We start from the raw sequence: 23,242 nt of genomic DNA, 5'->3' as shown, positions 1-23,242 counted from the left end.
ACATGCTACAAGAAAACAGAAGAGCAATTCAATGAATTAAGGAAAAAAATTAATGAAAAGAAGGAACATTTTATCCAAGAGACTGAAAGAAACTCTTAAAAAAGAACCAAACAGAAGTTGTGAAGCTGAACAGCTCAATAAATGATATGAAGAATGGCATTAAAAAACACTGGAAATAGAGTAGACCATATGGAAGAGAGAATTAGTGAGCTTAAAGACAGAAACTGAGAAATGATTCAGGTAAAAGAGGAGCAAGAACTGAGTCTTTTTTTTTTTAAATGAAGAAACTACAAGAACTATCCAACTCCATTAGAAAGGCGAAATAAGGACAATGGGTATACCAGAAGGAAAAGAGAAGGAGAGGGAAACAGAGCTTATTTAAGGAAGTAATAGCTGTTCAGCTCAGTCACTCAGTCATGTCTGACTCTGTGACCCCATGGACTGCAGCACGCCAGCCTTCCCTGTCCATCACCAACTCCCAGAGCTTGCCCAAACTCATGTCCATCGAGTTGGTGATGCCATCCAACCATCTCATCTTCTGTCGCCCCCCTTCTAAGTAGTAGCTGAGAATGTCTCAAATCTGGGAAAGGGGCTAGATATACAAGCCCATGTAGCAAGTAGAACACCTAAAAAGACCTTCCCCAAGACACATTAAAACTGTCAAAAGTCAATGACAAAGAAAAAACTTTAAAGGCAGTCAGGGAGAAAAAAGACAGCAACTTACTAAGGTACCCCCCACTAGATGATCAGCAGATTTCTCAGCAGAAACTCTATTGGCCAGGACGGGGTAGAATGACAAACTCAAAATATTGAAAGATAAAAACTGTCAGCCAAGAATACTCTATACAGCATAAGTTTCATTCAGATACAGGGAGAAATAAAGGCATTCCCAGACAAAGAGAAGTTGAGGAAGTTTATCATCACTAGACTTTCCTTATGAGAAATGTTGAAAAAAATTCTACTTGAAATGAAAAAGCAAAAGTACAAAAAATTTTAAGCTAATAAATAAATAGAATCAGAAAACAGTAACTATATATCAGAATAGGTTGCTGGGAATTTCTTGGTGGTCCAGTGGTTAAGGTTCTGCATTCTGAATGCAGGGGGCCCCAGTTTAATCCCTGGTCAGGAAACTAGATCCCACGTGCCACAACTAAATATCCAGCATGTGACAACAAAGATCCTTCATGCTGCTACGAAGACTCGGCACAGCCAAATTAAAACAAAACACAAATCATTAAAAACAGGTTGTTAAACACATAATTATAGCAAAGATTAAAGGATGAAAAAAATAACTATAACTACATCAATTTGTTAATGAATTCACAGTATTCTGTGCTGAGACATATCTGTGACAACAAAAATATAAAAGGGAAAAAGGAAAAAAGAGGCAACCTCTATAGGAATATGAGGATAGGCTACTACCAACAGGACTTCCCTGGTGGCTCAGTGGTAAAGAATCTGCCTGCCAATGCAGGAGACACGTGTTTGATCCCTGGGCTGGGAAGATCCCACATGCCGAGGAGCAGCTAAGCCAGCGTGCCACAACTGCTGAGACTGTGCTCTCGAGTCCAGAAGCTACTTACTGAGCTCATGTGCTGCAACTACTGAAGCCTGTGCAGCCCTAGAGTCTGTGCTCCATAACAAGAGAAGCCATCGCAACGAGAAGCCCGTACACCACAACTAGAGAGTAGCCCCCACTCACCACAAGGAGAGAAAAGCCTGTGCAGTAACGAAGATACCAGGACAGCCAAAAATAAATAGATAAAAAATTTTAAAAACCACAGAAAAAGGACTATCTTTGAGATGTTTATGCAAACCTCACAACAACCGCAAAACAAAAATCTAGAGCAGAGACACAAAACATAAAAAAAAGGAGAGAAAACTGAGAAAAACATCATAGAAGACTACCATTTCCTTGCACAGAAATGCAAAGAAAAAGAAACAATGGAATTACAGAACAACCAGAAAACAAAAGATAAATGGCAATACCAAGTCCTCATACATCAATAATCACACTAAATGGGAACTTCCCTGGTGGTCCCGTGACTAAGACTGTTCTTCCATTGCAGGGGGCATGGGTTCAATCCCGGGTTGGGAAACTAAGATCCTGCATGCCACACAGCGTGGCAAACACACACACACACGCACATCTCTGAATGCAAATAGATTGAATTCACCAACAGAAGGCACAGAGTGCCTGGATGGGGTAAAACACAAGACCCAACCATATGCTGACTCTAGAAGACTCATCTTAGTTCTAAGTAAAGGGCTGCAGAATGATACTCTAAGCAACTGGCAGCCTAAAGAAAGCAGGCGCAACCATACTCATATCAGACAAAACAGACTTCAGGCCAAAAAAGTTAACAAAAGACAGAGACGGGCATTATATACTAACGATAAAGGGTACAATTCATTTAGAAAACATATTTATTAATATATATGCACCTAACAACAGAGCACCAAAATACATAAAGCATATAACTGACTTAAAGGGAGAAACTGACAGCATCACAGTGAGAGAAGGAGATGGTAACAACCCACAGTAAATGGATAGATCACACAGACAGAAAGAGAACAAGGAAAACTCAACCTTAAATGAAACAGTAGACCAAAGAGACTTAATAATAGATGTATACAGAACATTCTATCCAAAATCTGCAGAATAAACATATTTCTTAAGGGCACACCAAATGTTCCCAAGGATAAACCATCTGCTGGGGCACAGAACAAGCTTTAATAAATTTAAGAAGACTGAAATTATATCAAGTATCTTTTCTGACCACAATGGTATGAAACTAGAAATCAATTTTAAGAAGCTGGAAAAGTCATAAATATGTGGAGACTAAACAACAAACTATTGAACAACTATTGCATCAGTGAAAAAAATTAAAGGGGAAATTTAAAAAATATCTGAAGAGAAATGAAAATATAACATACCAAAATCTCTGACACACATGTAATGTCAGTACTAAGAGAATGGTTTATAGAAATACAGGTCTATTTCAAGAAACAAGAAAAACCACAAATAATCTAACCATACATTTAAAGCAACTAGAAAAAAGAAGGAAAAAAATGAAGCCCAAAACCTGTAGAAGGAAGGAAATAATAAAAATGAAATTGGAAATAAATGAAACAGAGACTAAAAAGAAAATAGAAAAGATGAATGAAACTAAGAGCTGGTTCTTTGAAAAGATAAACTTGACAATCCTTCAGCCTGACTCACTTAAAAAAAGAGAGAACTCAGATAAGTAAAATCAGAAATAAAAGAGGAGAAGTTACAATGGATATCAAAGAAATACTGGGCTCTTCCAATAGGCTAAGCCTACTTAGCCTCATCATCTTCTCACTTGCATTTTTCAACATCCCAGATACTTACCATACCCACATTTGATCATATAGTGACCTGAATCCAACTTTCTCAACCAAAATGAACCATTTGGTTACACTGTGCAGTAGGACATTAAAGAGTCATAGGCATTTTTCATTATTATTGAAAAGCTTCCTTCATTTACCCTCCAAAACTTAAAATATGTGCCATTTCTATGTCCAAAGGAAAGTTAAGATGACTTAAAGATAACAAAATATAAAATAAAACGTTCAGCTTAAAATGAAGTCCAACATAATTATATCAGACAAGAAACATGAATGGTTACTAAAAACCAAGAAGTAACAGAATGCTTACACACTCTTAAAGCATCTCTACAGGAGAAATTTATTACAAAAGGAAAAAGGGTAATTTAGGAGAAACTTGGCAGATGCCACATTAACCAAGAGATCAATGTTAAGAACATAGTAAGGGAAAAAAACTGACATCACGTGCTTTCAGATATGACTCACTGAAAAAAACAAACAAAAAAAAAAAACAAAAAAAAGAAAGAAATACTGGGTTGGCCAAAAAGATCATTTGGGTTTTTCCATGTCATCTTACCCAGAAAGAACTTTTTGGTCAACCCAATAGAAAGGCTTATAAGTGACTACTATGAATAGTTGTATGCCAATAAATTGGACAGCTTAGAAGAAACAGATAAATTCTTAGAATCATACAGTTTTCCAAGACTGAATCCATAAGAAATAGAAAATTTGAATAGCCCAATTACCAACTAAGAGATTAAAATGGTAATCAAAAACCTCCCCCAAAACAAAAGTCCAGGACCAGATGGTTTCACTGGTGAACTCTACCAAACATTCAAAGACTTAATACCTATCTTTCTCAACCTCTTCCAAAAAAATGAAGAGGAGGGGACACTTCCTAACTCATTTTAGAAAACCAACATTACTAGGATACCAAAACAAGATGAGGACAGCAAAAGAGAAGAAAATTACAAAACAATATCTCTGATGAACACAGATGCAAACATCCTCAACAAACTATTAGTAAACCAAATACAACAATACATTACAAGAATTATATACCATGATCAAATGGGATTATTACAGGAATGCAAGGATGGTTCATTTGCAAATCAATTAATGTGATATACCATATTAACAAAGTGAATAAAAATCATATGATCATCTCAATTTATGCAGAAAAAGCATCTGACATGAGTCAACATTCATTTATGATAAAAAAAAACTTTCAATAAAATGAGTATAGAAGGAAGGTACTTCTATATAGTAAAGCCTATATATAATAAACCTATAGCTATTATATTCAGCAGTGACAAATTGAAAGCTTTTCCCTCTAAGATCAGGAACAAGATAAGGATACCCACTCTCAACACTCTTATTCAACATAATACTGGAATTCATAGCCAGAGCAATTAGGCAAGAAAAAGAAATAAAAGACAACCATACTGGCAAGGAAGAAGCAAAGCTGTCACTGTTTGTGGATGACACAATTTTATATACAGAAAACCCTAAACATTCTGAAAAAAAAAAGTTATTAGAAATAATAAACAAATACAGTAAAACAGCAAGGTAGAAAATCAATATACAAAAATATGCTCTTTTATACATTAACAACTAGAAGAAAAAGAAGTTTAAAATATCCCATTTACAATTGCAACAAAAAGAATGGAATACCTAGGAATAAATTTAACCAAGGAAATGAAAGACCTGGACACTGAAAACTACAGGACATTATTGAAATTAACTGAAGAAAACACAAAGAAATGTAAAAATATCCCATGCTCATGAATTGGAAGAATTAACATTGCTAAAATACAAATTACCTAATAGAATCTACAGATTCAGTGCAATTCTTATCATACAACTCAATTACAACAAAACGAACAACCTGATTTAAAAATGGGCATATGATCTGAACAATTTTCCATTTAAGACATGGCTAATAGGCACTTGAAAAGAAGATGTTCAATATCACAAATCAGAGAGATGCAAATTAAAACCACAATGAGGTTATGACCTCACACATTAGAATAGCTATTATCATAAAAACAAGAAAAAACGAAATGTTGGAAAGGCTGTGGAGAAAAAGGGAATACTCATGCATTGTTGGTGGAAATGTAATTTGGAGCAGCCACTACGAAAAACAGTATGGAGATTCCTCAAAAAATTAAGAGTAAAATTACCATATGATCTAGCTATTCCACTTTTGGGTATTCATCCAAAGAATAAGGAAATACTAATTCAAAAATATATATGCATTCCAATGTTCACTGCAGCATTATTAACAATAGCCAAGATGTGGAAACAACCTAAGGCCACTGGTGAATGAATGGATAAAAAAGATATATACACATATCTAAACATATAAGACTACTACTCATTCACTAAAAAAAAAAAATCTTGCCATTTGTGACAATATGGACAGATCTTGAGGGCATTGTGTTAAGTGAAAGAAGTGAGATAGAGAAAGACAAATATCATATGATTTCGCTCATGGCTGGGCCTGAGCCTTGCAGAGACAATGGGACATAGTGCATGCTCATGCTCAGCTATGTCTGACTCTTTGTGACCCCATGGACTGTAGCCCACCAGTCTCCTCTGGCCATGGGATTTTCCAGGCAAGAATACTGGAGTGGGCTGCCATTGCCTCCTTCAGGGGATCTTCCTGACTCAGGGATTGAACCCGTGTCTTCTGTGTCTCCTGCACTGTAGGGGGATTCTTTACCCGCTGAACCATCAGGGAAGCCCATTTTGCTCATATGTGGCACATACAAAAAATTAGTAAATGATCAATAAAAAATAACATGAAAACAAACACACTGAAACAGAAGATACTGGTAGTCCCCAGAGGTGAAGGCAGGTGGGAGGTGGATGAAATGGGTAAAGAGGATCAACTGCATGACGATGGATGGGAACTAGACTTGGTGGCAAACAGCCTGTAGTATATATAGAAGTTGAATTATAATGTATACATGAAACATGTTACAAACCAATGTTAACTCAATAAAAAAAAATTGGAAAAAAACTAAAGAAAAGAAGTATTAGATGATCCTTTCAAGGAGTTGCTACAAATAAGAGTAAAGAAATAAAGAGGTAGTTGGAATCATCATATTAAAGTCAAATCTGATCATGTCTCCTGCTTATAATCCTATTTTTCGCACTGCACTCACAATTAAGACATTCTCAGGGAGTTGGGGGAGACAGTAAACAGCCCAGAGATCCTGTCTATGCATCTAATATTACAAGGATGTCAGATTTTGCAGTGACGGCAGCAGTGCCCCCTCTACATTGAAATGGATCACCAGAATAGCAGTGGAGAAATAAACAGGGAGGCTTGGTAGAAACTCAAGTGATAATCTACTGGCTACTAGCAGTGGAAGAGAAAAGGAAACAAAACTGGGAAATATTGAACGCAGAAGCAGCCAGACTAAATGTAGGGAATGAGTCATTCTTTGGAGAACGACTCCAAAGTTTCTGCTTAAGGAACTGTATAGAACAGCTGCATTCACTAATACAAAGGAGGAAATGACTGAAGGAAGAGACAATAGATCCAGTTTGGGATCTTTATATAAAGATGGCCTGAGAAACCAAAGGGGTGGATGAATGAAGAAGAGAAAAGGACCAAAGATATAATCTTGGGAATATCAAGATGTAAGAAAGAAGGAAAAGAATAGGAATCAAAGGAAATTGAAGTGTGTTTTATACTGTAAGTCAAGGAAAGAAAGTATTTTAAGAAAAAGGAATACCAAATGCTGCAGAAGGATTAAGATACAGACTATAAATATCCATTTGATATAGCAACAAAGATCGCTGCTGAATTTTAGTATGGCCAAAAGCCATGCTGCATTAGACTAAAAATTCATAAAAGATAAATATTATAGAAACAAGCCCCTCAACAAGCTTGGCTAGTAAGGGGAATGAAATTAGAAAAGCAGGGATCGATATAAATAAATCACCCTGAAGAATAATCTAAAAACTGGTGGTGCAGCAGAGATGTACCTAACTGCTCATCAAATCATTTTGCTTTTTCTCACAGACATGCAGCTATACTCCACGCGCACCTTGTTTTGCTGTGCTTTGTGTTAGTATGCTTTACAGATACACTGAGTTTGTTGTTTTTTTTCACAAATTGAAGGTCTGTATCAACCCTTCACCAGGCAAGTCTGTCAGTGCCATTTTTCCAACAGCATTATTTTAAAATTAAGGTATGGTTTTTTGGACACAATGTTATTGCACACTTAATAGACTACACATAGTATAAACATAACTTGTATATACACAGGGAAACCAGAAGATTCGTGTAACTTCCTTTATTGCACTGATCTGCAACCAAACTCATGATATCTCTGAGGTATGCCTGTGTATTAATATTCTAGCTCACTTTGCAGTTAAATGCAGCCATCACTTAGTTCTGGCCAATGGAATGCGGACAGAAGTGATGTAAGTCATCATATACACCATGTCTGGTCCATAAAACATGTCTATAGGTGTTCCATCTCCTCTTTCCATCTGTTAGCTGAATGGAAAAGACTCTAAGGACTAGAGGAAGTAAAGTCACAAGATGAAAGGTACAAGATCCCTGCATGTCTGCATGGAGCAAATATCATTTCCTTTACCCCATGCAGACCTCCAAACCAACACAAATTGGATTATGATATGAGTGAGAAATAAAATTTATTGGGTTAAGTCACTAAAATTCTAAAGGCATCTGTTAAAACAGTTAGGTTGCTCCAAATAGTGTAGATGGGCAGTATAAACAGGTGTGACTTGGTAACTGATTAGACATAGTTAATAGAGTTCAGTTGCTAAAGAATACCTTATGGAATGGCCACATCTGTGATATTAAGATGGAGTTTTAATCAAGTATCAATATTATGAAAGGATATGCCAACAGGAGAAGGAAAAGATGTAAACTGGAAAAGGGAACACTCAATTAATTAACAATTTGTCAGTGAGTCTTCAGTAGCTGACCAGCAGGTGGTTGTTTGAAAGGCACATACTGAATATTCTGATAGAGCAAAGTAATGTATTAGGTTATCTTACTTTTGTGATTTATCATTAAAATTATCCATCAACCTAACTCCTTTTGTTCTGATTCAATGCTCATCCAGCAAATCCTATTTTGGAATTTTGGACTTTACTACAGGAGAGAAATAAGTTGACCAGTAGGCTTGGAGTATCTAGTTTCCTTGATCTAGTTTCTTATCACAATTGACATGAATGTCTTGTGAGCATGATTAGTATAGCTCAGTTGCATTTCAGTCTAATCTACTCAGAGACATTAAAAGAAAAATCAGAGTTAACTTGGAAATTAAGTGGCAGATCATTGTGATGTGAACATTACAGGTAAAATAAATCTGCACTGTCCAACCTGAGTGGTTCTTAACAAATGTTTTCTTGGACCACCAACACTTAACAAATTATTTGTCATTTGGAAATATCAACCTATAAATTTAAAAACTGACTAAACCATATCTAAGTACTTTGAAAATAATTCCTCTTAACAATTATTATTTTACTAATGAGAAATCTTAGAACCCAAGAAGCTTAAGTGATTGGATTACACAGCAAGACAGAATCTAAAGCTCCTCATTAACTTTGTAAAGTAGGGTCAAAAGAAAAGAAAAAAGACTCTAGTAGTAATTTCTAAGAATTCTAATGGAACTTGTAGAAACAAATAGTGGCCTTTATTTATACAACTGCAAAATAGGTACCATTATATAAAATGCAACAACATACAGTAAAAAGTAAAAATACAATGCCAGGAATTAATAAAAATGGGTGAAACTAAATCATGCTTTCAGAACAAAGTAGAAATATAAGAATAAACTGTCAGCTTTACTGCAGCAAAAATAAACAGCAAACTTAAAAAAGTTCTTTAAGCTAAGAATATTTCCAACAAAACAAAGTCATTTGTCTTAATATAAAAAAACTAACTTCTGAATTGTTTAACATTATCATTCATTATCCAAACCAATTACAAAGAATGAAACCAAGTTTCCAAATGCAAATGATTACTAATTAGCATTCTTTTAATACTGTAGGTATGGAGTCCCTTATTTGCACTCAAGAAAGTCCCCACATTTTGAAAACAGAATTTTTTCATAACCCATTTGGTAGCACAAACTGCCTGAACTGACATGGCCTGAAGCCACTCAGTCTATTTATCCCATACAGTGAACTACTAAACTTTGTTGGTAAACTGCATTTTTAAAACAATACACACTTACAATAGAGGTTTTCTGACAAAAGCAAAAAGATAAAAGTTTGTATTAGTGCAGGATTCTCCTTATAAATTAACTCTACTCTTCATACCACTCAGCTGAGATTTAACTCAGGCATGTAAATCAGAAAATTTAGCTTCAGTAATATACTTACACATTTCGGCAAGATATAGGCTTGAGAAAACCAACTTCATTTCCAGTAAAATGTGTTTCGTTGCCACCAAAATCCTTACAAGTTATGTTAGGTGCTGGAAAACACTGTACTAAAGGCAGAAAAAAGCAAGAATCCATTATTTCTTTTTCCTGTGGAAAATTATGTAATTATACTTTTTTCCTAAGGCTAGCAATGCATACAAGGAAATCTAATGTTCAAACCAACCACCTCCCAATATAAGATATGATATGAGATTTTAATTTGGATAGGAAAAGCTATATTACATATATTCATGTACAAGATAAGATAATGTTCAATCTCCTGCCCCTGACAAAGATGACCAAAGAAGATTTGCATAATATTACTGTCCTTTACTTCATCTCTAGGGTGAAGAATACTTCTCGAATTTTTTGTTGGTAACTCATCAGGCAATTCATTACATAAAACATAATCTGATCTTGTATTTTCAGTTTATAAAATTCTTATAGATGATACCTACAATAAACTAAGATTCTTCTTTATTTTAAATAACTTTTTATTTATTCTAAATGGGTTTGCTTCTCCACTCCCTCTAGGATTTGATGTAGTATGTTATCTCAGCATTTAGCAATTTGATCTTTATTCATAACCCAGATGACTTAATAAGAGGAATTAACACTTACAGAGCTTACTATGTGCTAAGCAGGTACTGTCCTGAAGCTTTTATGGCCTCATCATATAAAGTAAGAACTTTGGAATGGGAATCACCTATCTGTACATTGCCTCTTTCAGAAACTTGAATTCCATGTAGATAAAAGTAGCACTAAGATCATAAGAAGACTACTGAGGGGATTAAATGTGATATAAATGATCTAGCATAAAGCAGAGCACTTTATGCAATCAATAAATGTTAGTATTTTTCACTCCTTCACCATTTCTGACTAAAAGGTACTAATACCTTTAGGCTAGTTTCAGTAAATGCTTATCTCTATGCTTAACATCAATGATTACAATTTTTTGAGAAAATGAAAATAGAACTTGCTATAATAGACTAAAAAAAAACCCCACAGAGACCCCAGTCTTTTATTATGAAAGAAAAATAGATGGTATTTATTTTCTGTCTACTTTATAATTACCTTAAGATTTCCAACAAATCACTGTCCGTTTTTAGGCCAGGGTAGTACATTGAGACGGAGAAGGCAATGGCACCCCACTCCAGTACTCTGCCTGGAAAATCCCATGGATGGAGGAGCCTGGTAGGTCCATGGAGTTGCTAAGAGTCGGGCATGACTGAGCGACTTCACTTTCACTTTTCCCTTTCCTGCATTGGAGAAGGAAATGGCAACCCACTCCAGTGTTCTTGCCTGGAGAATCCCAGGGATGGGGGAGCCTGGTGGGCTGCCGTCTATGGGGTCACATAGAGTCGGACACGACTGAAGTGACTTAGCAGCAGCAGTACATTGAGAGAATGATGCTAGGAAAAACACCCTGTAATGACTTTGCACTCTTTGGTTGTGTTACTGATAGTTCAAACTATATCGTCCCATAAACTTTACTTATTTAATGTATTTACATTTCCAACATAAGAAGGTGCTTATGCTAAAAAGCACAGATTCAGCAAAACTGAGAACCATTTAGACAAGAAAGAAGGTAATAAAATGAAAGGAAGAGAGAGTGAAGAAATAATTATCCTAGGAAACAACTAAGGGAAGACAGTGTAATTGGCCACAAATTTAGCTTAGAGGCTGCTGGTAGTAAGGCAACTGTGATATAACTGAAAGCATACCAATTCACCTCTAAACCACTGTGGGAACTTGGTTTGGTACATGACATAAGAGTAAAGGAATGTAATAGAGAAGGTCCTTAGTAGTAAGAACCTTTACAAAACAATAAAAGTTTTCCACATAGCCTTTTCTCACACTGACACCAGATATAAGCAAGGGCTTATAATGTTAGGATTGACAGAGATAGGGCAACAAAAGTCAACAGATGATTTATATGTAGCTGTCTGGCCATCTGCCTTGAGACAGGGATAAAGCTTACTGATTTCTGTGAATCAATTATTATCACGTCCCTTAAGTTATATCTCTTGGTCTGCCATCTTAGGTCATACTTTTGACTGGAGCTATATGGCAGACACCTTCCCAGGTGACACAGTGGTAAAGAATCCACCTGCCAATGCAGGAGACACGAGAGAAGCGGGTTCAATCCCTGGGTTGGGAAGATCCTCTGGAGGAGGGCATGGCAACCCACTCCAGTATTCTTGCCTGGAGAATTCCGTGGACAGAGAAGCCTGGCGGGCTACAGTCCGTGGGGTCGCAAAGAGTCAGATACAGGTGAGCGACCGAGCACAAGCACGAGCATGTAGCAGACAACTCAAAACTGAGACTAACAAACACCTGAAACGCTAATGCATTCTCTATGTCACAAACTGACAGGAGAGGAGTATGCTCTGTTTAAACGGTGGAGGAATGACAGGAAGTCATTTTGCTCTCCAGGGGATATTTGGCAATGTCTGGAAACGTTTTTGGTTGTCACTACTGGGAAAATGATACTGGCATCTAGTGGATGGAGGCCAGGATGCTTCTAAACCTTCTATAAGGCACAAGATCGCCTCCTCATAATAATTATCTAGCCCCAAACATTACTAACGTTGAAAAACAATGCTATAGATCAGCTGTGTTCAAAACATTTTGCTCACATACTCCCTAAAATTTTTTAAAACTCACCATTTTTATTCCCTCACCATTTTTAAATTGACATCTAAAACTTTTCACCATGGATTTAAATGGCTGGGAAAAATTTTATTTCCACCATACTGTAAATACTGCCCTTAATATTGAAATATTATAGCATTCTTTACAGTGGACTCTAAACACAGCAATTTGATATGTATCATGATCCAATCAAGAATATGAAAGGGCTCTTCTTTTAAATTCAGAAATTTTACATTAATTGTAGGAAAAAATACACATATAATAAAAACTGATTCTCACTGATGTATGACAGAAAAACACAAAATTTTGTAAAGCAATTATCCTTCAACTTAAAAATTAAAAAAACAAAACAAAAAAACAACTGAGGATCTGAAAACTGATTATTGTAAGGACATACTGTGGGCTGAATTGCACTCTCCCAAAAAGATATATTGAAGTCCTAACCCTCAGCACCTCAGAATGTGACCTTACTTCGAAATAGCATCTTTGCAAATTTAAGTTTGCAATCCAACTTTGCATCCAAACTAAGATGAGGTCATTAGGGTGGGCCCTAATGCAGTAAGATGGGTATCCTTCAAAAAGGGGAAAATGAACATACACAGGCGGAAGATGATGTGAAGGCATGCAGGCAGGATGCAGTATGAAGACAGTAGCAGAGATTAGACTGATGTGGAGCTTTCCCTGGTGGTCCAGTGATTAGGACTTGGGACTTTCACTGCTGAGGACCCAGGATGATTCCCCTAGAGGCTTTGTCCAATATACTTTGCTTTAGAGAAATGCACTGTGTTTTGAGATTATAGCTTCCTTTACAAAATTTTGAAAGATTAAACATTTATGGAGGTGGGCATGCATGCTTGTCAGTCATTATCTGACTCTCTGTAACTTCATGGGCTGTAGCTCGACAGGTTGCTCTGTCCATGGGATTTCCCAGGCAAAAATAGTGGAGTGGGTTGCCATTTCATACTCCAGGAAATCTTCCCAATCCAGGGATCAAACCCATGAAACTCCTGCGTCTCCTGAATTGCAGGTGGATTCTTTACCACTGAGCCACCTGGGAAGCTTCCATTTACAGGTGAGTTGTAAAAATGCTTTATAAAAATATGAAAAACAAATAAATCATAATTTTTGTTAGATTCTATTAATTGTTCAAACTCTCAAATTTTGACAACTTTAGTTTTCAATGTATTTTATCATTTCTAATATAAGAAATGATCTGTATTCAATATGAGCTACTTTGTAGTCAATGAGACAGATAAGGAGAGAAAAATGCCCCACATTTCAGGCTTAGAACCTCAGGAAAGATACAATTAGTGGAAATACCAGAGTGAAGGGAAAACCACATTGCTACAATATTTTTAGAGAAGTCTGACAGAAGTATGAGTTAATTATTTCAAGGGACAAAAACTACATACTTTAGTCAGAATGAATGAGGGGCTGCTCTCAGTATAAAGAGAGATGACATGACATGAGAAAATGATAAGAGAAACATGAAAACTGATCAGATTTGTTAGAAAATGCCAAAATGCAGTACTTCAGAATGGGGCAAATTTAGGTTTAAGTCCAAACTCTTGTCACTTAACTAGTATGTTCTTCTGGTCAAGTTATGAAATCTCACTGAACCTTGTTTTGTAATCTGTGAAACAAAAATAAGACCCTTGTAATACTACTAGCCAAGTATTAAAGGCATTTGGCATGTAAAGTATTGTGCCTGGCTAGAGAAAATGTTCAACTTAAACTCTAAAAACTTAGAGAACTTCACCACTGAGAAGACTAAGAGACTGAACCTAACATGAGGAATAAATATAATATGTGACTGTAAAAGTAATAAAAGACTTTGTGAAATGGAATTAATTCACTGGATGCCTACAGCCCTAGAGTTTATTTATTTTTACATATTTTATAGTGACTTCATTTGATCCTTATTTTTTAAAAAAAAAACTATTATGTAGGCAGAACTAGTAATATGCTTTTAATTTTTTTTCCTTGTACAAACAGAAAAACTGACATTCCAAGAAATTAAACGAGCTGACCAAAGTCTCACAGTAGGTAATATTCTTTAAGTCCTAGACTAATATTCATCACTTTTAATCAACACCCTTTTCATTACACCACAATAATGCCATGCTTACACGGATTTCAGAAACAAGTAAAAATAAGTCTGTATGGTGAGATTTAGGAAGCCAGTTACCCATAAATGTTAACTAGTGGACAAAATTAAGCAACATGCTACAATCCTGAAAATTATTCCATTTGCAGTTTTCTTGCAAAATGTTTGGCTCTGGCCAATGACTGGGATTTAAATGGCATCAACTTGTCATCAACGATGCAATGGACATGAACTTGGGCAACCTTTGGGAGGTGATGAGGGACAGGGAGGCCTGGCGTGCTGCAGACCATGGGGTCACAAAGAGTCAGACATCACTGAGTAAGTGAACAACAACTTAACCTTGATTGACAGTATTTCTTTATTATATAAAGCAGAACTATTTCTTTAAGCACAAAAAAGCTAAATTCAAAATAATCAACGAAGTTTCATAACAGTAAAAAGGAGTGACCTAGGCAGGAAATGGTGTGGGATTCTACTCTAGTCATAAAATTAAAAGACATTTACTACTTGGAAGAAAAGCTATGACAAACCTAGACAGTGTATTAAAAAGTAGAGACATCACTTTGCCTACAAAGGTCCGTATAGTCAAAACTGGGGTTTCTCCAGTAGTCATATATGAAAGTGAGAGCTGGACCATGAACAAGGCTGAATGTCAAAAAATTGATGGTTTTGAAATGTGGTGCTGGAGAAGAGTCTTGAGAGTCCCTAGGACTGCAAGGAGAGTCAACCAGTCAATCCTAAAGGAAATCAATCCTGAATATTCACTGGAAGGACTGATACTGAAGCTGCAACTCCAATACTTTGGCCACTTGATGCGAAGAACTGACTCTTTGGAAAAGACCCTGATGCTGGGAAAGATTGAACACAGGAGAAAGGGATGACAGAGAACGCGAGATGGTTGGATGGCATCGCTGATTCAATGGACAGGAGTTTGAGCATGCTCCAGGAGATGGTGAAGGACTTGGCATGCTGCAGTCCATGGGGTCACAAAGAGTCAGATATGACTGAGCAATTGGACAACAACAATATTTAAGTGTACTTTTGCATAAATGTATTTCAACAAAATCTTAATAAAAAAGACCTGTGTCAAAGGACAAGAGCAAAATTTCTGGAAATGGGTTTTTAATACTTTTGTATTTTACTGATTAGAAAATTGAAACCACTTGCTATATTTGTCAATATGTGTATATATATGTACTAGACAGCACACTCCTTGAGGGCAGAAATCGTCTTTTCTTTTGCATCATCTCTACCACTTAGCAGAATGCCATACAATAACATCTAAATAAATTAAATATTTTCCAAATACTAGATAGTTTTGTGTTTCCCAGGTGGTGCTAGTGGTAAAGAACCCACCAGCCAATGCAGGTTCGATTCCTAGGTTTCAAAGATTCCCTGGAGGATGGAACAGCAACTAATTCTAATATTCTTGACTGGAGAATCTCATGGACAGAGGAGTCTGGTGGGCTTTTAGTCCATAGGATCGCAAAAAGTTGGACTTGATTGAAGCAACTTAGCATAGCACACACAAGACAAGGACATAACAGAAGCAGATGTGATTAAGAAATTGTGGCATGAATACAAAGAAGAACTTTACAGAGAAGTCTTAATGACCTGGATAACCACAATGGTGTGGTCACTGACCTAGTCAGGTATTTTGGAGTATGAAGTCAAGTAGGCCTTAGGAAGCATTACAACGAACAAAGCTCGTAGGGGTAATGGATTTCCAGCTGAGCTATTTCAAGTCCTAAAAGATGATGCAGTTAAAGTGCTGCACTCAATGTACCAGCAAATATGGAGAACTCAACAGTGGCCATAGGACTGGAAAAGGTCAGTTTTCTTTCCAATCCCAAAGAACATTCAAACTATCATACAACTGCACTCATTTCATATGCTTGCAAAGTAATGGTCAACATCCTTCTAGCTAGGCTCCAATAGTACATGAACCAAAATCTTCCAGATATACAAGCTGAGTTTAGCAAAAGCAGAGTAACCAGAGATCAAATTGCCAACATCTGCTGGATCAAAGAAAAAGCAAAATTCCAGAAAAAGACCTACTTCTGCTTCATTGACTACGCTGAAGCCTTTGACAGTGTGGATCACAACGAACTGTGGAAAATTCTAAAAAAGATGGGAATACGAGACCACCTTACCTGTCTCCTAAAACACCTGCTTGCAGTCAAGAAGTAACAGAACCGGATGCTGAACAACAGATGGATTTAAAATTGGGAAAGTACGACAAGGTTGTATATTGTTACTCTGCTTATTTAACTTCTATGCAGAGTACATCATGCGAAATGCCAGCTGGGTGAATCACAAGCTGAAATCAAGGTTGCCAGAAGTATCAACGACCTCAGTTATGCAGATGATACTACTCTAATGGCAGAAACCAAGGAAGAACTAAAGAACCTTTCCAAGAGGGTGAAAGAGAAGAGTGAAAAAGCTGGCTTAAAATTCAACTTCAAAAAGTTCATGGCATCCAGTCCCATCACTTCAAGCAAACAGATGGGGAAAAAGTTGAAATAGTTATAGATTTTATATTCCTGGGCTCCAAAATCACTGCACATGGTGGCTGCAGTAAAATTAAAAGAAGCTTGCTCCTTGGAAGAAAAGCTATGACAAACCTAGACAGCATATTAAAAAGCACAGACATCACTTTGTTGACAAAGGTCTTGATAGTGAAAGCTACTTTTTTCCAGTAGTCATGTATGGATGTGAGAATTGGACCATAAAAAAGGCTGAGTGCCAAAGAATTGACGCTTCTGAATTATGGTGCTGGAGAAGACTCTTAAGAGTTGCTTGGACAGCAAAGAGATCAAACCAGTCAATCCTAAAGGAAATCAACCCTGAATATTCATTAGAACCACTGACGCTGAAGCTGAAGCTCCCATACTTTGGCCACCAGATGTGAAGAGCTGACTCATTGGAAAAGACCTGGATGCTGGGAAAGATTGAGGGCAGGAGGAGAAAGGGGCGACAGAGGATGAGATCACTGGATAGCTTCACAGACTCAATGGACAAGAGTTTGAGCAAACTCTAGGAGACGGTGAAGGACAGCAAAGCCTGGCATGCTGCAGTCCATGGGGTCACAGAGTTAAGCATAACGACTGAACAACAATAACAGATAGTTTATAATATAAATTTTCACTTTTGTTTTGATTCATTTAATTATTAAACTATTTATTACAAACAATTTCTCAAAAAATAAAGATGCTTGTTAACGGGTATTGGGCTAACTGACAACCATTTAAAGACCATGATAGTTTACTGTTATAATTGAATCTCCTTTGCCTTTGGTCCCAATTCTTACTCTATACTCCTAAACTTCCCTCTCTATAAAACATTCCATCCACTAATTCCTTACCAAAAAGTATAGCTTAAGAAAATTAAATTTCGTTTAAAGATTCTGTGAGTCTATCATACACTCAATGAATAAAACAGAAGAAGCATGTTTCAAGGGTCATTTTGATATCCTCGCAGGTCAGGACTCAGAAATAATTCACAGTCACTCTACTACTCTTTTCATGTTTTAAAAAGGAAATTTTTAAAAAAAGCATCCTGTGGACAAACATAGCTTCCTAAAGGTACAGGTTGGTAGAACCTATCCCAGATTTTGGCTGAACACTTTTGGGTCATGCATAAATTATACATTCATATGTAGAAGCCTGGTGAGTCATGTTTGTCTCAGAAACTTTCTATTAAAAATCATAATAACAATCTAAAGTCATTTATTTATTGATTTAGAACATTTTATATATGTGTTCCCAGATTGTTAGGCACTTATGGTTTATTCCCTCCAAATAAATAACCATACCATTCCCTTATATAGAAAGCCTTCCTTTTATTTCTCTGCAGCTCTCCATTTACATCATCTATGATTATTTACCTGACAGGCCATGACAGGACCATAACACCTCTAAGTCCTTTTATATTTCCTAGCAATCTGATAATCTGATTCTGTATTTGTTTATAAACTTAGTGATAATACTTAAGTGGATTCAAACTTATTTTACAAAAGAGACACCTAACCGAGGGCAGAGCTCTTTTTGGTCAGAAACTATTCTTTTTAGTTGTAATTTCCTTCAAAATTTATTCTAAATTTCCTTTTTAGAATAATTTCCTTCAAAATCTTCATACCTACAAGGAAATCTGCAGACTAGAAAAGGCATGAGATAGCAGGCTGCCTCATTCCTAGTTTAATGTTACCCGAGTCACAATAGTATTCAAAGACTTCCAACCTATATCATATAAGTGGTTGGATATCTGAAAGCTGATTCTTCTTTATGTATGTCAACAATATTCTCCATTCTGAGAGCACACTATAAAAGACTGAACTCTAACACAGGAAAGTCAGTGTATACTTATAAAGCAAGTTAAAAAGGAGGGGACTATGTGCAAAGTTCCTTTAAGTCTGATATATCCCAATTAAATAAATGTACACATATTGAGCAATATTTACTATAAAAATCATACATACATATTACCTATTACTGTTTATATGATAAATTTCATTACTCCAGAATACTAGCAAAATATCTGCTATAAAAGTTGATCACAACTTACTTTCAAATCTCTTTGCTTATCAGAATGGGGTTAGCAGTGTGTCAGAATGTGAAGACATAAAAAGACGAGATCTTTTTAAAATATATACAAAGTCATAATCAAGAAGTCAATTATTTGACTATAAGATACTTTATGAAAACAGTTTTTTTGCAGTAAAAAATCATTTTAATCTCATTTCCATGAGTCTGTTTAGTAACTTTCATTTATAAAGAAAACATCAACCATTACCTCATTTCCCATCTAAACAATAAAACAATCAGTATATATTCAGTAAGTGCTCTTTTCTCAAGATAATACTAGATATTAAATAGTAGATATTACTAGATATTAAATACTAGGTATTAACCAAATTATGTACCATGCCAGATATGAATGCCAAATCCAAATAGCTCCAGCATACATCTATCTACCTCCTTTCCAACATATAACCCTTCAGAAGAAAAGGCTAAACAAAACAACTTATTAATCTTTATCTGGCATTAAATACTTTTTGGAATAACAGAAGCTCCCCCACATCATAAGGTTGAGGGTGTTATCCACTATCAAACCATCTTGCTAATAAAATACTGATGTGCACTTAAAATCCTTATCATATTGTTTTCATACTTAGGATGTATCTAAGTATATTTTACAAGTGCAAGATATGGGTGATATATTACCAGCTCCTCGCTGCACATTATTGAACTCTAAGTCTTTCAAGTTCTTTCTAAGTAATTAAAAATCTAAAGAGGCATCTTTGTAAAACACAGTATGATAAATACAAGGCATCAAGAAAGCTATATAAACTGATTCCAAAAGCTTAAAAAAAAAGAATGAAAACAAAAAATTTCTCAATTTATATAATTATTTAATAGAGTAAGATTTTTTAAAAAATATTAACAACCCGTAGCTGTTCTCTAATATTAAGTTGCTCTGGAAACAGAAGGATGAAGTAACTCAAGAAAAAACACATTTATTAATTACTTTTAGCAATCACACATTCATCTATGAAATAATGTTTTAAAAATAATTAAAAAAAAACATGTTTCTGGAAGTCTTACCATAAGCTGTGTAGTTTGTACAGTTAACTGGTTCTTGTGTAGCATCATTTATTTTTGGATCTTTACAAATATATGTAGAAAAGTTAAGGAAATATAAACAACATTCCAATACAAAACGCTATCATCTTGTCTTTAATATGTCATATATTTATGTTTATAATTACATGTAAAGAGAGGATGTTAGCTTGTCCAGGTCAAGAAGCACAAGCACAGATACACTTTCAGTGTCACAAAATAGTATCTGAACATTAATATATTTAAGGAAAAGTACATTAAAAGCTCTAGCAGAGGGTGATATCCTTAAAGAACATGTCAGGGTTTAAGCACAAAACACAAAGGAAAAATGAAAGTAAAAATCTCCACCGAAGTATTATGAGAGAACTTCAGGTTAAAAAAAAAAACAAATCAGTTTCCAGATGTCTGATGAAATTATTCACAGGGCCCAAGTATTACCATACATATAATTTCATGAAACACAAATAGCCCTGTGACATGGGATACTATTATTTCCACATTACTGAAGCAAATGGGGGCTCAAACTCTGAGTGACTTGTGCAAAGTGGATTAAGTGATAGGTAGTAATATCACATTTCCTGATTCCAAGCCAAAGGTAAATTCCATCATACTGCAAGGAAGATGGTTATTTTAGGTGAGTCTACATGATCTTCCCAACAGGGTTTTAAGCTTTTGGAAACATATAATAATGATTCTCTAATAGATGTTTACAACACTCGGGGCACGAGGCAGAGGGGGTGGTGCTTTTCTGTTCCCTGAATATTTTATTGACACAAACATGAGGTAAGTAAGGTATTCACAACATGTCTCTGTAGACAGACTTTGATACCTGCTTCGGGTTTCTGAATCACTACTAGAAATCTCATCTTTGTGCCAGGAATAACATTTTCCAGTTCACAACATCTTGTATGCTCAGTCACTTCTAAGGTTCAAAAAGCACAACTCGGATTTTCCTAGTAGTCCAGTGGTTAAGATTCTGTCTGCCACTGCAGGGGACATGGATTTGATCCCTGGTCCAAGAAGACTCCACATGTTGCAGAGCAACCAAACCCTTGCACCTTGAGCCCACACTCCATGACAAGAGAAGGCACCACAATGAGAAGCCCTCACAGCGCAACTAAAGAAAGCCAGAGAGCAGCAACAAAGACCCAGCGCAGCCAAAAATACAAATTAATTCAAGTTTTAAAAAATGATGATTAAAAAAAATTTTTTTTAAAGCACGAGTTTTCATACTGACCAATTATTTTATTAGAAAAAAAAAATCACTGCGACATTTTTGCCAAAAAAAAAAAAGACTCAACTTACCAGGTCAATGATTCTCAAACTTCTAGCATAACGGTAATCAGCAAATTAGAGTTATTCTGTAAAAATTTAGTAACGGTGGCCTCTCAACTCACATAAAAAAACTATGCAATAGAATTTTCTTAATTTTAAGATTTCCTCTCATAGAATCTTTCTTGCATCTCTGGCTTCTGTTCTTAATTCTTCTGTTCTACAATTTGTATGAAATTATCTAATTTTATACAAAAGTACCTAGTTTGATTTGAATGTAACTCCCATTTCATATTCCTCCTCCCTTTATCAAAGCCATGACAATGAACAGATCTATTTAACTCCTCCAGCCTCAGTTTTCTCATCAGTAAACACATGAGAGCTAAACACATATAGCCCCTACTATGTGCCAGGCACCGTTCTAAGTGACTTACTGGTCCTAATTTAGCGCAACACACCTTTCAGTTGGTACCACTGTTTATTTTCATTGTTCAGTCGCTAAGTCGTGTGGGACTCTTAGCGATCCCCAAGCTCAAAGCTCAAATCGGTCACAAAGGGGAGCAGGAATTTGCCCCAGTACAGTCTGGGACTTCAAGGAGACTGAAATGCCCTGCCCTCCTCCAGGAGATCTTCCTTGTCTCCCCCTAAACCGGCAAATTTCCAGAATCGGGTCTACCTTTTAACTTAATTCTAATGCCTAAAGCCATGACCTGACAAACTTCAGTATCTACGTGTTTGTTGAACAAACAAATCCACTGACTAAAAAAATTAAAGAAAGAAAGAAAGGTGGATCAAAAGAAGAGCCAACGATCAGTGAAATCCCAAGGAAATTTCACAGGCGAGCCTCTGTGCGCTCACCCCCACACCTCTCAGCACTCCCCGCCCCAGGCCCCTTCGGTCACAGAGGTCAGAGGTCACAGGTCACCGTTCCCTTCAGCACAACCCTAGACAGACCTGAGGGTTCCTATCCACTCTCGACCCCAAATCTACCTCACCCCCACGGGGTGCTCCTCACAGAGGATATTGTCCCAGTTTGAGGTCCTCGCACTTAGGTGTTTCTTCGCCGCCTCCGGCGGCAGCTCCCCAAGGTCCCGTGGTGACTGACACGACCCACAGGACACCCAGGAGCCGGGCGGCAGCAGTCTCGGGAGCAATCAGCCTGCAGGGACAGGCGGCCGCCATGCTGGGGACCGGCGCCTTCCCTACAACTTCCGGTTCCGCCTACGCCTAGGCCTAACCAGGAGTCTAGTAGAGGGAGGGAGGCTCTTAAAGGGACAGTGCATCTGTTAGAGGCAGGTCCTTCCCCGAGGCCTGCGGAATTACTTTGGAGAGCTTCCATTGGTCTTTGAAAAGCCGGAAGCTTTTTTTTTTTGAGAAGCAGGAAGGCTTCTCAATTGGAGAACCAGCTGTCCTCCGTGCACGGCTGACTCCCAAGCTAATCTTGCTGTGACTTTTCCATCTGCAAATGTACCGGCGGCGCCGGGCGATTTGATAAACACGTTACAAGCATCTCTGTTAGTCTGCTAGGATTTGGGTTTACAGATAACGAACCAAACTCAAAGGCGCTGAAGAGCGTGTTGAGTTTAGTTACTGAGTTGGAATAGAACTGATGTTTGCTCACAATGTGTGCTGTTAGATGGCCTCTTTCGGAAGACTGCTACGAGTAAATCTTGAGGACTTTGATTCACAAAAATAAATATTATACTTTTCTTTTTTAAACAAATTTCATATCTTGGGTTTTTTTTATGTTTTAAAATTTTTAATTATTTTTACAACTTTATTTTTACAGCGAACATTTAGGTGAGGGAAAGGGCCTAAAA

The 23,242-nt window shown here is 36.6% G+C and overlaps 1 protein-coding gene across 3 annotated transcripts in view; it reads right to left on the bottom strand.

Annotated features, from left to right (window-relative positions):
• The window catches only part of TM2D1 (TM2 domain containing 1), a 47,146-nt gene extending 24,497 nt beyond the window's left edge, over positions 1-22,649 (bottom strand). For all 3 annotated transcript variants that reach the window (XR_010659999.1, XM_065911897.1, XM_065911887.1), the window contains exons 1-3: positions 22,447-22,649; positions 20,136-20,209; positions 9,730-9,838 (exon numbers count right to left, since the gene is read on the bottom strand). Coding sequence is in view for 2 of the 3 variants with exons in the window: in XM_065911897.1 (XP_065767969.1) it covers positions 9,730-9,838; positions 20,136-20,209; positions 22,447-22,604 (341 nt within the window). In the remaining variant the exon portion in view is untranslated. The remainder of the gene's footprint in view (positions 1-9,729; positions 9,839-20,135; positions 20,210-22,446) is intronic.
• Between the last annotated feature and the right edge of the window lie 593 nt (positions 22,650-23,242).

The sequence above is a fragment of the Muntiacus reevesi genome, chromosome 1, assembly GCF_963930625.1.
Source record: "Muntiacus reevesi chromosome 1, mMunRee1.1, whole genome shotgun sequence".
Lineage (NCBI taxonomy): Eukaryota > Metazoa > Chordata > Mammalia > Artiodactyla > Cervidae > Muntiacus > Muntiacus reevesi.
This window is presented reverse-complemented; position numbering and strand designations above follow the sequence as displayed.